This window comes from Hesperophylax consimilis, chromosome 7, assembly GCF_061612785.1.
Source record: "Hesperophylax consimilis isolate HC1 chromosome 7, BYU_Hcon_1.0, whole genome shotgun sequence".
NCBI lineage: Eukaryota > Metazoa > Arthropoda > Insecta > Trichoptera > Limnephilidae > Hesperophylax > Hesperophylax consimilis.
This window is the reverse complement of record NC_142842.1, coordinates 1,471,712-1,484,994: the sequence shown is the minus strand read 5'-3', so window position 1 is coordinate 1,484,994 and position 13,283 is coordinate 1,471,712. Positions and strand designations below refer to the sequence as shown.

Here is a 13,283-nt window from a genome sequence, read left to right as displayed (position 1 = left end):
TTAGGTACCCGAACATATAAATTCGTTTTTAAAATAAACAAACCAACGATTCGTGTAAACAAAAATATTTTAATTTATTTTTTATTTTTCAGTAGTTTAAGAATGCATAATTTCTTCATTTTCAGGAAATAAAATTATCGTGGATGAAGTTTCAGAACAATTTTTGTCTATTGCAATACCAATGAGCGTGTGACAAAAGATTAGACAGCGACCCGGTATTATGAATCGCTCAAGCAGTATTGACCTTTGATGCCTTTTTTATCATTTCCACCTTCCAATTCACAAGTTCATAAATTATTTATATCCCAAGAGCATGTTTCTAATAGCTTAAAAACATTTTTAATCTTATATTTGAGGAACGCGATGATAAAATGTCAAATCGTTATTGATTCGCTATTACATACCTTATGCAAACAGGGTAAGTGTTATTATTGCGTGTCTTTTTTGTTAAAGAATGTACATTTACTAGCGAGCTAATAATGTCTAGCAACCGTTTTAATGACTTTTCTTTTAGCGGGGTTTGTATTTGAGTATTTCTTGGCGTTCAATTTTCTATTGCCAGATTTAATTGGTGGTCCGAAATGGACTTCTTTGTGTTGTGTGAAAGTATTACATCCTTGATTTTAATCCTTAAAGCTATATTAATAGGTAAATAATAAAATCTATTTAATAGGGTACAATAACTTTTTTTTTGGTAAATATTCGGAATCGCTGGACAAGGATTAAATGAAATATTTTTAAATAAAACCTTCTGATTTACCTTAATTACTATAAAAGGAATCTGACTGCATTTGGGATATTTTTAATTTTAGCATTTTAATTTTTAATTACGTAAATCGAAAATTCACTTTCGTTGTATGGGATGACAGCTGGAATGATTTCTGTTGATGACATTTTCTCTGGTTGGTATTCTTGATACGAGTAGCTAGAATTTGAATCATTTCGGAATGCAAATTCTAGTTAGGTACTGTTTTGGCCAAACTCGAAAAATAAAATATTTTTATGTTACTTATAAAACTTAAATTATTTATATTTAGGTAATATTATAATTATTGTTTTATTTAACCTAAACTATAGTAAACTAACCTATAATAATCAAACCTAAACCAACCTAACCTAATCTAACCTATATCCTAATAATAATCCTACCTAACCTATAATAATCCAACCTAACCTATATCCTAATAATAATCCAACCTAACCTAACCTAACCTACAATAATCCAACCTAACCTATATCCTAATAATAATCCTACCTAACCTATAATAATCCAACCTAACCTATATCCTAATAATAATCCAACCTAACCTAACCTAACCTATAATAATCCAACCTAACCTATATCCTAATAATAATCCAACCTAACCTAACCTATATCCTAATAATAATCCAACCTAACCTAACCTAACCTATATCCTAATAATAATCCAACCTAACCTAACCTATATCCTAATAATAATCCAAGCCAACCTATAATAATCGAACCTAACCTACAATAATCCAACCTAACCTATAATAATCCAACCTAACCTAACCTAACCTATATCCTAATAATAATCCTACCTAACCTATAATATCCAATCTATCCTAACCTAACCTAAATCCTAATAATAAACCAACCTAACCTATAATAATCCAACCTTACCTATAATAACCCCACCTTTTTTAATTTTTCTATTTTATAAAACATACCTAAATATCTTTATTTTATTTTTCGAGTTTCGCTAAAATAGTACCTTACTAGTATTTGCACATGGTAAAAAATATAGCCACTCGTATCAGAAATACAAACAAAAGAAAATTTTATCAACAGAAAGCATTCCAGCTGTCATCCCATACAACGAAAGTGAATTTTCGATTTACGTAATTAAAAATTAAAATGCTAAAATTAAAAATATCCCAAATGCAGTCAGATTCCTTTTATAGTAATTAAGGTAAATCAGAAGGTTTGATTTAAAAATTTTCATTTAATCCTTGTCCAGCGATTCCGAATAATTACCTTTTTTTTACCAAAAATAAAGAAAAAAATTACAAACTAGAATATTCATACAATTTTTTTTTTACGATAGGAATAATCTTTCAACAACGTTTTGAATATTCACATTTCAAATTAGGGCCAAAACGACTTCTTTCGCGCGGTTTTGGCTTGTGACGTCACAACACACCTCTCGTTTAACAGCTGACCACAGCTGACATTGTCTCGCTTTATGATCAGTAGCAATCAGTAGTAGTCAGTCTTCAGTTGATCTGAGTTGATCATTTGTTTTTCGAAGAAAATGTCCGCAAACACCGTGTATAAATACTGTATAGTACCAAAGTGTACAAATACAACATCTTCGACACCAAACAAATTATTTATACATGTCCCAAATGATGTTATTGTGCGTAAAAAGTGGTGCTACGCGATCAAAAGGTGCATTAAAAAAAATGGTGTACTTTCTGCTAAATCTCGTCATTCTTGCTGTGAAGATCATTTCAATGTAAGTAGCTAAATTCATTTATGTGAAATGTATATTCTAAAACAAAAATCTGCCATAAACTTATTTATTTATTAATCTTAAGTTAGCTCACATCTTCGTGTGTGCTAATAGTTTTATAAACATGTACATTGTTTGGCAAACATAATCTTTCTTTAAATATTTCAATAAAGTCACAAAAAAAGAAACATTAATAATTGAGATAGACATATTTTCTTAATTCATTTTTGAACTTATTAATATTTTCTATCACAGCAATTTCCTTCGGGATTTTGTTATAGAGTTGAACGGCCTGAGGCTAATTGTAATATTTTTAACGACGTTAAGCCTTGTAGAAAATTTCAAAGTGCTTATAAAATTTTTACACAAAAATATGTTTTGAAGTATGGGTAATATGGGTAGTGGATTATATTGGGTACGAATTAAACTACATAGTTTTAAAATATTATATTTTATCATAATAATGTCATTTATTTATTTATTATTTGGTACATTATTTTGTTACAATTTATGTTTTCCAGTAATGTAGGCCTCACTGGGTGGCTTGCCCGTGCTGAGGCCTTCATTTTATAATATGAAAATCTAATCTACATATTACATTTAAAGAGAAGATAATAAATTTGAAAAGAAAATAATAAATTTAAAATTAAAAATACGAAATACATAATAATACATTTAAAATTAAAAAATAATACAATGAAAATAATCTTGTGTGTTTGTGAGTGATGTGTGTTTATGTTGGTTTTGTGTGTTACGTGTAGGTTTTATTTTTATTTTATGCTATGACATTTTGGTAATATTGTCTTTTTTGTTCTTTAATCCATTTTGTAATTTTGTGTGTGAATTTATTTTTATTTTCTTCATTTTTAATTTCAAGTTTTAAACTGTTGAAAGCTTTTATAGCATGGTATTGGTAGTGTCTTTGTCCAAAGCTTAAATTTACTGTCGGAGTTTTTATGTTTTCTTTGTACGCTTGTCTATTATTAGTGCTATTTTGTGTATGTTGAAAAATTTTTTTTTGTCAAAAATGTAGTTTAGTAGTGTTTTAACGTATAATTGGCGTATATCTAGTACGTCACAGCTGTTGAATATTTGGTCTGTATCAGTCAGTCTATGTTTTTTGAGTATTACCTTTAAGGTCGTTTTCTGTGCAGTTTCTATGTAATTGATAGCCGAGTTTGTTGCTCCTCCCCAAGCAATAATTCCATATTCTATTATTGATTGGCAAAGTGCAAAATATATTGTTTTCAATTGTTTTATTTTATATATGTTTAGGAAAATGTGAATTGTTTTGAGAAGTTTATTAGTGATTTGTTTGATGTGAGGTATCCATCTAAATTTCAGGTAATATGTTAAGAAATCTCTTAACAATCGTGTTACAATACAAAAGATACAGTTAAATTTGAAAACAATATTTTGTACCTATATTTATTATTATTTTGTAATTTTATATTAAGGTATTATTTTAATAATGTCATTTTCTTCCAAGTAAAATGTTTTTGGTAACTATGACTGTAATTCACAATAAATAAATAATTTTGTTGTTTTGTTTTTACAGCTCCAAGAGGATTTAGAAAATTATATGGAAGTCCAAATGATGGGATGCAAAATGAGATTGAAAAAAAATGTGATCCCACATATTTATGCCTGTCAAAAAAAAGTTTTACCAAGCCTAAGGCAAACAGGACAAAAAAGATTGCGTGCCGGGTTAATTCAAGACGCGATGATAATGGGGGAGACCACGAGGAACGCACCATTGGACCCAGAGCCCTCAACATCTACAGCAGCTAGTCTACCCACATTTTTCCCCATTTTTCCCTTTTTCCACATTCTCCCTCCTTTTTCCCCGACTTTTTCTTCCAAGGCGTCGAAGCGGCCAGCCGGCCATTCCCGCTACATCGTCTGTGCGGCCGGCGACTACAGTGCCGTCCCGTACATGGTCCTTCGAGCCGCGATCGCCTCTTCACGCCTTCACTCCTTCACGCCTTCCAGTGACGTCCCGAGATGCCGTCCCTGCGGAGCGGCCGCGAGGCTTCAGCCTCCACCCCGGATTCACAACCCGACGTGGAGCTGGTGACAGGCCCTCACCCCGCCGGCCCTGCCGGCCCTCACCCCGCCGGCCCTGCCGGCCCTGACCCTGCCGGACCTGCCGCCCCACGCGCTGCCAGCCCTGCCGACACTCTCTTTGCCGGCCCTGACAGCGCACCGTCGTCCGATGCAGAGGAGGACTCAACCACCACAGAGGACACGGTCAGGCAGCTCCGGAAGGCGAACCGGACAATGAGCAGGCAGCTCGCTGTGCTGCTCGCTGTGCTGCTCGCTGTGCTGCTCGCTGTGCTGCTCGCTGTGCTGCTCGCTGTGCTGCTCGCTGTGCTGCTCGCTGTGCTGCTCGCTGTGCTGCTCGCTGTGCTGCTCGCTGTGCTGCTCGCTGTGCTGCTCGCTGTGCTGCTCGCTGTGCTGCTCGCAGCCCTCTCCACCGCGACGCAGTACCTGCCAGGGGCGGACCCCCCTGGCACCCACCTGGGTGCCTACCCTGGTGCCTAGCCTGGCATGCACCCTGGAGCGCTTCCTGCCGCCTACCCTGGTGCGGCCCCTGATGCGTCCCCTGCCGCCTACCCTGGTGCGGCCCCTGGTGCGCATCCTGCCGCCTACCCTGGTGCGGCCCCTGGTGCGCCTCCTGCCGCCTACCCTGGTGCGGCCCCTGGTGCGGCCCCTGGTGCGCATCCTGCCGCCTACCCTGGTGCGGCCCCTGGTGCGCCTCCTGCCGCCTACCCTGGTGCGGCCCCTGGTGCGCCTCCTGCCGCCTACCCTGGTGCGGCCCCTGGAGCGCCTCCTGCCGCCTACCCTGGTGCGGCCCCTGGTGCGCATCCTGCCGCCTACCCTGGTGCGGCCCCTGGTGCGGCCCCTGGTGCGCATCCTGCCGCCTACCCTGGTGCGGCCCCTGGTGCGCCTCCTGCCGCCTACCCTGGTGCGGCCCCTGGTGCGCCTCCTGCCGCCTACCCTGGTGCGGCCCCTGGAGCGCTTCCTGCCGCCTACCCTGGTGCGGCCCCTGGCGCGCCTCCTGCCACCTACCCTGCTGAGCCCCCTGGCGCGCCCCCTGGTGCCCCTCCCGCCGCCTACCCTGGCGAGCACCCTGGTGGGCCTCCTGCTGCGCCCGCTGCTGCGCATCCTGGTGCCTACCCTGGCGAGCACCCTGGCGCACCTCCTGCCGGTTACCCTGGCGCCTCATCCCAGAGTTTCTCGCCACTGTTTCCCCCGCAGCCGACCGCCGATGAGACTGCCCATCACACCAGCGAGTGGGTCCGACAAGGCGCCGACCCGTTCCTGGCACAGCTGGGCACCCTGCTGGCTGACGCCATCCGCTCCACGCGCGCCCAGGACAGCCCTCGTCCCTCAGTGGAGGAGGACCTTCGGATGACCGCCCTCATCGCCCGGCAGTCCACCGCCAAGGACCTCCCCACATTCTCAGGCGACCCCCTCGAATGGCCGGCCTGGATTGCGCAGTATGAGCAATCTACCTCGACTTGCAAGCTCACGCTGAGCGAGAACCTAATACGGTTGCAGCGTGCGCTCAAGGGGAAGGCGAGGGAGAATGTCTACTCGCTCCTGCTAAACCCGGACCACGTGCCAGAAATCATCGCGACCCTGGAGGAGCGGTACGGCGGATCAGGTTCGATCGCCAACCTCATGCTGGACAAGGTGAGGAAGCTGCCCTTCCTGTCTTCCGAAGCCACCTTGGAGGAGATTGCAGACTTCTCCGGGACCATCCAGAATCTGGTGGCTTCCCTGCGGGACTTGAGGACGGGAGGCTACCTCACCAACCCCGCCCTGCTGGCCGACATCACCGCCAAGATGCCGTGCACGTTAAGGATGGCCTGGCTGCTGGAGCTGCCGACGCTGGGGCAAACAACTCAGTCCACCATCCTCCAGTTGGCAGCCTTCCTGAGGGGCGTCGCCGGCGTGATCCCGGTCAGCGGGATGGTGGATCCATTGCGATCCGGCAAAGGGCGCCAGGAGCATGTTCTGGCCAACGCTGTGGCCACACCGCCAGAGGGGAAGGCCAACCGCCCACCACCGCCTGTAGTGAGAAAAAACAAAGTTAAAAGTGCGTGCGCTCAGTGCGGTGAGCCACACAAAACCCGGGAGTGTCGCGAATTCAGTACCAAATCGCTCTCCCTCCGGTGGGAGACAGTGCGCACCAACAATTTGTGCCGCAAGTGCCTGGAGCCGCACCACTCCAGGGACTGCAAGGAGACAGTGTGGTGTGGTGTGGGTGAGTGCCGCTACCCGCATCATCGGCTGCTCCACCGGGAGACGGTCGCGGATGTGAACCTTTGACGCCAGACAGTGGACAGCCGCGTGCTGTTAAATATAGTGCCGGTTGTGTTGCGGGGCCCCACGGACGGGGAAGTGTCGACGTTCGCTCTCCTGGATGAGGGATCCACCATCACCCTCATCGACGCCGACACCGCAACGCAGATCGGCGCACGCGGCCCAGTCCACAGTCTGCGGCTGCACGGGGCGAAGGGGATGTGAACCTCCGACGCCCGCTCCCAACGCGTGAAGCTGACGATCCGGGGCGCTGGACTGGAACCCACCTTCACCATCACCGCCCACACAGTAGCTTACCTGAGCCTGCCGGAGCAGCGCGTTCCTGGAAGACGCGTCACCCCAAAACTCTTGATCGGGCAGGATAATGCCCACCTTATCGTGTCAAGAGAGGTCCGTGAGATTAGCACTACCCGAATAGTGTCACGGACCGCTTTGGGGTGGATCGCCCACGGAGGCTCGAGCCTCAGCAATGACGGGCCAGCTACCACACTGGCCCTCCAGTCGGAGACCGCTGCAGATGCCCGCCTGAGGGAGTTGGTAACATCCAACTTTGCCGTCGACTCCCTCGGCGTCACGTCTGCGGCGAGAGTCAATGCCATGGACACAAAGGCCATGGCATTAATGGCAAAAAACACTCGCCCCCTACCTTCTGGGCGGTGGGAAACTGGCCTCCTGTGGAGACACCCTGACGCCACACTACCCGACAACCGGCAGTGTGCGCTGAAGCGGCTCCAGCCCCTTGAAAAGAAGCTCGCCGCGGACGCAACCCTGGCAGCGGCTTACAACGACAAAATGACACAGTTGTCGCCAAAGGCTACGCCAGACGCCTCTCCCCCAATGAGGCGTCGCTCCCTGCCCCGCGGAAGTGGTATCTTCCCCACTTCGCCGTCACCAACCCGAACAAGCCAGGGAAGATAAGGGTTGTGTTCGACGCCGCCAGCCGATGCCGAGGGACGTCACTAAACGACCAACTGCTCACTGGCCCTGACCTGCTGTCCTCTCTTCTGGGGAACATCCTCCGATTCCGGGAAGGCGATATAGCCATCGCCGCCGACATCCAGTAGATTTTCCTGAGAATCCAAATCAGGAAAGAGGACCAGTCTTCCCAACTCTACCTGTGGAGGTCGCCAGACCGGCAACAGCCGGACACCTACCAGCTGGCGTCCATGATGTTTGGGGCTACCTGCTCGCCCAGCAGTGCCCAGTACGTGCGGGACAGGGTGGCCGGTCAGTACGAGCACCAATACCCGGCCGCCGCAGCAGCCATTCGTTCACGGTTCTACATGGACGACTACCTGGACGCAGTGGACAACCCTGACGAAGCTGCTGCCCTAGTGCGAGACGTAAGGGCCCTCCTTGCAAAGGGAGGGTTCCACCTTACGAACTGGGCCTCAAACAGCCTGGACGCCATCGCCGATGTACCCCCTGAAAACCGCGCCACCTCCACGGTAGCAATCAGCAGCGGGAGCAGCGAGACCGAGAGGGTCCTGGGACTGGTGTGGGACCCATCTACCGACCGCTTCATCTGCACTTTCCTGGAAGCGGCCAGTCCAGAAGAAGCCACACGGCCTACAAAGCGGCAGCTCCTCTCCATCGTGATGAAGATCTTCGACCCGGTGGGCTTCGTCTCCTGCCTCACCATACGGTCGAAGATCCTACTGCAAGCCGTGTGGCGTTCAAGCGTTGGATGGGACGACTACATCACCTCGGAGCACGCCGAACGCTGGAGGGACTGGATGAGCCTGCTCCAGGAAAGCAGCGTCTCCATCCCACGACGGTCGCTCCGACAGAGGACAAGCAGCGTGACCCTGCACCTCTTCTGCGATGCCTCGGAGCAAGCTTGCTGCGCCATCGCCTACTTCGTGGAGGAAGTGCAGGGCACCCTAAAAGCCACCTTCATCGCCAGCAAATGCAAGGTGGCACCTCTCAAGCCGCTATCAATACCTCGCCTTGAGCTGCAGTCCGCACTCATGGCGGCTAGATTGGCCAGAACCATCCGGTTGGAGAGCCAAGCGAGGATAGCTTCAACCATCTTCTGGACGGACTCGACCACAGTGCTGTGCTGGTTACGCACCGATCCGCGCACGTACTCTGCGTTCGTGTCCAACAGGTTGGGCGAAATAGATGAACTCACCTCCATAGCCAATTGGAGGTGGGTTCCCACCAAGCAGAACCCGGCCGACATCGGCACCCGGGACTTGGAGCTGCCCGACCTGTCTCTCCAAGGAAGATGGTTCAACGGCCCCGCCTTCCTCACCACACCGGAGAGCGACTGGCCAAAGGAGCGCACCCTCACGAAGCCAGACGACCAGACCCTCGAGACCCGGCCCCGACACTACATCGGGCACATCGCCACAGCCGGAGAGGCCCTACCTCTGGTCGAGAGGTTCTCTTCATGGCACCGGCTGATCCGGGCTACAGCGTGGATGCTACGCTTCATCAGGCGCTGTGGCCGACCCCCTGAAGGCTCTTTATGAGCAGACGAGCTGACGGAGGCTGAGCGCAGATGGGTGAGAAGGTCCCAAGAAGACGCCTTCTCCACTGACCTGCACACTATTCGTCTCAGCCAGGCGCTACCTGCCACGGATCACGGCTGAGGGAGCTCACCGGAAGCACGAGCTTGGCGAAGACCCCCGTGATCTTGGATGGCACCGATCCATACGCCTGACTGCTGATCCGCCACTACCACGAAAAGGCGGACCATCCGAGCACGGAGAAAACTGTGGCCGAGATCCGGTGCAGCTTCTTCATCCTGCGACTCCGTACCATCAGCAGGAAGATCAGCCACGACTGCCCCACCTGCCGCTTACGACGGAGCAAGCCCTCTCCTCCACTAATGGGGGTTCTCCCGCCGACCCGCCTGGCTCACCACGTCCGCCCCTTTACACACTGCGGACTGGACTACTTCGGGCCAATGGAGGTCACCGTCGGCAGACATCGGGAGAAGCGGTATGGAGCCTTGTTCACCTGCCTCTCCACCCGCGCCATCCATCTGGAGCTAGCGGTCTCGCTGTCTGCCGACTCGGTGATTATGGCCTTACAACGGATGACCGCCCGAAGAGGTCAGCCCAAGGTGTTGTACTCGGACAGCGGGACGAACTTCCGTGGTGCGGACGCGGAAATTCGGGATGCCACGGCAGCCCTGCAGCAGGATGACAGGATGACGGACGCCATGGCTACCAAGGGCATCGAGTGGCGCTTCATCACCCCCCTCAGTCCCCACATGGGGGGAGCCTGGGAAAGGTTGGTGCGCTGGGTGAAACGAGCCCTGAGCGCCACCTTAAAGGAGAGGGCGCCAAGGGAGGAAACCCTGCGCACAGCATTGGCAGAAGCTGAGTTTGTGGTCAGCAATCGGCCACTGACTCATGTCTCTGTCGACCCGCGGGATGAAGAGCCCCTCACCCCAATTCACTTCCTCATGGGGTCTGCCGGGAATCGCCCACATCTGTCGCTCTACGACAGCAAGGAGGAGGAGGTATGTCTCCGTCGCCAGTGGCGTATCAGCCAACAACTCGCCGATATGTTCTGGAGGCGGTGGCTTCGTGAGTACCTCCTCACCCTGGGCGCCCGACAGAAGTGGCACCACCCGACTGACCCCCTCAAAACTGGTGACTTGGTGGTCATCTTAGACCCCGCGCTGCCACGCAACAGCTGGCCGCGCGGACGTATCGTCGAGACCATCCCAGCTGCCGACGGCCAAGTGAGGACAGCCCGGGTCCAAACAGCCACAGGGACGTACACCCGCCCTGCTGTAAAACTCGCCATCATCCTCCCCGCACCAGCACCAGCGCCCGCACCGGCACCAGCACCAGCGCCCGCACCGGCACCAGCACCAGCGCCGCCCTCGACAGCACCCGGACCACGGATGCCGCATGGGAGCCACAACCTCCAGCGGCCCAGCGGAACCGGACGTCGAGGACGCCGCCGACCTACACGTCCGGACCGCTAGGCGCAGCCGTGACTGCACCGGGGGGAGAATTGTACCGGACGTACCTCGACCGACCTTAAATTAATTTGCATAAATTTGAATTTACGCAGAGGTATGAATTTATGCAACAAATTCTCTCTCTAAAAACTTGTTTAAAAAAAAAAAAATCTGTAAATCTTATCTGCCAAATTGATTAATAAATAAAACCACGGGGTCAAGCAGTCATCATTATAGACAAAAACAAAGGCTTGACCCCCCAATACCCTCTTATAAATTAAAATACCTAAATTTGTACAAAACATGGAAGACGTGCATGAAATTTGAAATTGTGCAAGCGCAGTTTCCTTCACAAAACTTGCCGTTTGCACATAATCGAATATTGTGCAAAGCTTCCCTTTAAATATCAATTCCCTTTTTATATGTAAATTTGTGCACACTCACAAAATGTCTAAGAATAAAATATGTCCCGGGCAAGCGGATTAAAGAAACAGTCAGGGACCCAGGAAATGTCGTCCGCTATCGAGTTGCGCAACAACGGCGCTCTGCCCTGTGAAAATTGCGGGAATTCAAAATAATTCTCGGAATTTCTCGCGAACAAAGGGAGAGCAAGGCCCGTTGGGCCTTTAAAAGGCGGAAAACTTGCGCAATTCGGCAGAGATCTAGCAACCATCGCCTCGACAACATCTCTCCTGGACTGCCCCTGACTGCCTCTTCAAGCCTCTTCTGCCCCGGGATCTTCACTTCAACCTGGCCTTCTTTCTCCCGGCTCCCTGGTGCTCATCAAGAAGAAACATTTCACGAAAGTCGAAACGTCCTTTGTCAGGGCGCAGGTTCCCCCCTACCTTTTTTTTAAAATTTTTATTTTTTTATTGTACAACAGAACATTCGTTCCAGTTACAGTACAATTTTACAAACAGTATAATTTTACATCATATCAGCATTTGGGTAAGTGACTCTTCAATAATTGTTTTAGGTCGTTTAAAGAACAGTCATTTACATCCAAATTCTTTGCTAGTTCGTTCAACAGCACCACTCCCCTCGTCATGCTATGCTTTGCCAGGACGTCGGTTTTGCCTTTTGGTACTCTAAATAAGTCATGGTATCGACTTCGGCTGTAGTGGTCTGGTACATATAAATCATAGCATCCCAAGAGGAATGGGCTATCAATAAAATTGTTCCAAATTTTGAAAGATGTAGTGGCTAGGCTTGCTTTCCGCCTAGTTTCCAGACTCACAGAATTGGTTTCCTCAAGTAAGTCGATATGGTGCATGAATCTGGGATAGGTTCCATGCGTCCGCATATAGACATACCTGAGGAATTTCTTCTGGATTTGCTCTATCATTTCAATGTACTTCTGGTGGTACGGTGCCCAAACATCGCTCGCATACTCCAGCTTGCTTCTCAGTATGCCATCGAACAATGCTAACATAGCATCTTGGTTATTGAACTGCTTGCATGTCCTAATGACGAACCCAAGAAGTTTGTAGCAAGACTGAGTGAGCTGCGATATATGGCCAGAGAATTATATATGGCCAGAGAATTAACCTTCCTCCCCCCTGCCTTATACCTTTATCCCTATTTATATTTTTCCCTATTTTTCCCACATTTTTCCCCATTTTTCCCTTTTTTCACAATCTCCCTCCTTTTTCCCGACTTTTTCTTCCAAGGCGTCGAAGCGGCCAGCCGGCCATTCCCGCTACATCGTCTGTGCGGCCGGCGACTACAGTGCCGTCCCCATGGCCGTCCCGTACAAACTGTATGTAGGATGTGAAGGAAAAACTGGTGGAAAAAGTTTTTTAAAATTTTTATTTAACTAAAAAAAACACTCACGGAGATACAAAATAGATTAATTTGAACGCTAGTAGTAGCTATGTAAATTTAAGATTCTTATAAATAGCTTGGAACCAAAATGTTAAGCATTTGGTAAAATTTCGATCGCGCTGGCCTCGCTTATTATGAATATTTTTTAGATAAAACCTTTAGATTCACCTTAATTACTGTACGACACAACTTTTAACCTTCGGGGCGGTGGAAAATATTGCAATAAAAATTTCAATTACGTAAAATTAAAATTAGCTTTCGTTTTGTGAAACGAGACCGTCCATTTTCAAACTTTATTTGTTTATTGTCAAATGTCATTTTGTTTTGTTGGTATTTCTGTTACTATAGGACGAAACGAACGGCTAGAAGTAGCTAGAGACAATCGCGCAGGCGTTTTTTAAGTTAACTATTTCTGCGATGTTGAGCGGCTACGCTAAGTTTGTAATACAAAAGAAAGTGCCCTCTTTATAGCGCCTGCTCGCGTCAAGGCAAGAAAAACATCCCAGTTTTCAAGTAGTTTAGCGGCTACGCTAGGTTTTTGTAACATGGTTTGTGATTCAAAAGAAAGTGTCCCTTTTATACCGCCTGCTCGCGTCAAGGCAAGAAAAACATCCCAGTTTTCAAATAGTTTAGCGGTTACGCTAGGTTTGTGTAACATGGTTTTTGAGATATATATATATATATATATATACCATGTTACACAAACAAAATTTTTTAACATTAAA

The 13,283-nt window shown here is 48.1% G+C and overlaps 3 protein-coding genes across 3 annotated transcripts; all 3 read left to right on the top strand.

Annotated features, from left to right (window-relative positions):
- The first annotated feature begins 2,268 nt into the window (after positions 1 to 2,268).
- Positions 2,269 to 5,021, top strand: LOC149422118 (uncharacterized). The gene is made up of 2 exons (XM_089633533.1): positions 2,269 to 2,480; positions 4,036 to 5,021. Exon 2 carries the CDS (start codon positions 4,482 to 4,484, stop codon positions 5,019 to 5,021), a length of 540 nt encoding a protein of 179 aa, XP_089489659.1. The 5' UTR covers positions 2,269 to 2,480; positions 4,036 to 4,481.
- A 2,957-nt stretch (positions 5,022 to 7,978) lies between these two features.
- On the top strand, positions 7,979 to 9,286 carry LOC149422117 (uncharacterized). The gene has a single exon (XM_089633532.1). The coding sequence runs from the start codon at positions 7,979 to 7,981 to the stop codon at positions 9,284 to 9,286; it is 1,308 nt and encodes a 435-aa protein (XP_089489658.1).
- Positions 9,287 to 9,645: 359 nt separating this feature from the next.
- On the top strand, positions 9,646 to 10,758 carry LOC149422116 (uncharacterized). The gene has a single exon (XM_089633531.1). The coding sequence runs from the start codon at positions 9,646 to 9,648 to the stop codon at positions 10,756 to 10,758; it is 1,113 nt and encodes a 370-aa protein (XP_089489657.1).
- The last annotated feature ends 2,525 nt before the right edge of the window (positions 10,759 to 13,283 follow it).

Bases quoted from the DNA above. Each gene is read 5' to 3' on its own strand.
- LOC149422118 (XM_089633533.1), top strand. From the start codon at position 4,482: ATGCCGTCCCTGCGGAGCGGCCGCGAGGCTTCAGCCTCCACCCCGGAT.
- LOC149422117 (XM_089633532.1), top strand. From the start codon at position 7,979: ATGTTTGGGGCTACCTGCTCGCCCAGCAGTGCCCAGTACGTGCGGGAC.
- LOC149422116 (XM_089633531.1), top strand. From the start codon at position 9,646: ATGGGGGTTCTCCCGCCGACCCGCCTGGCTCACCACGTCCGCCCCTTT.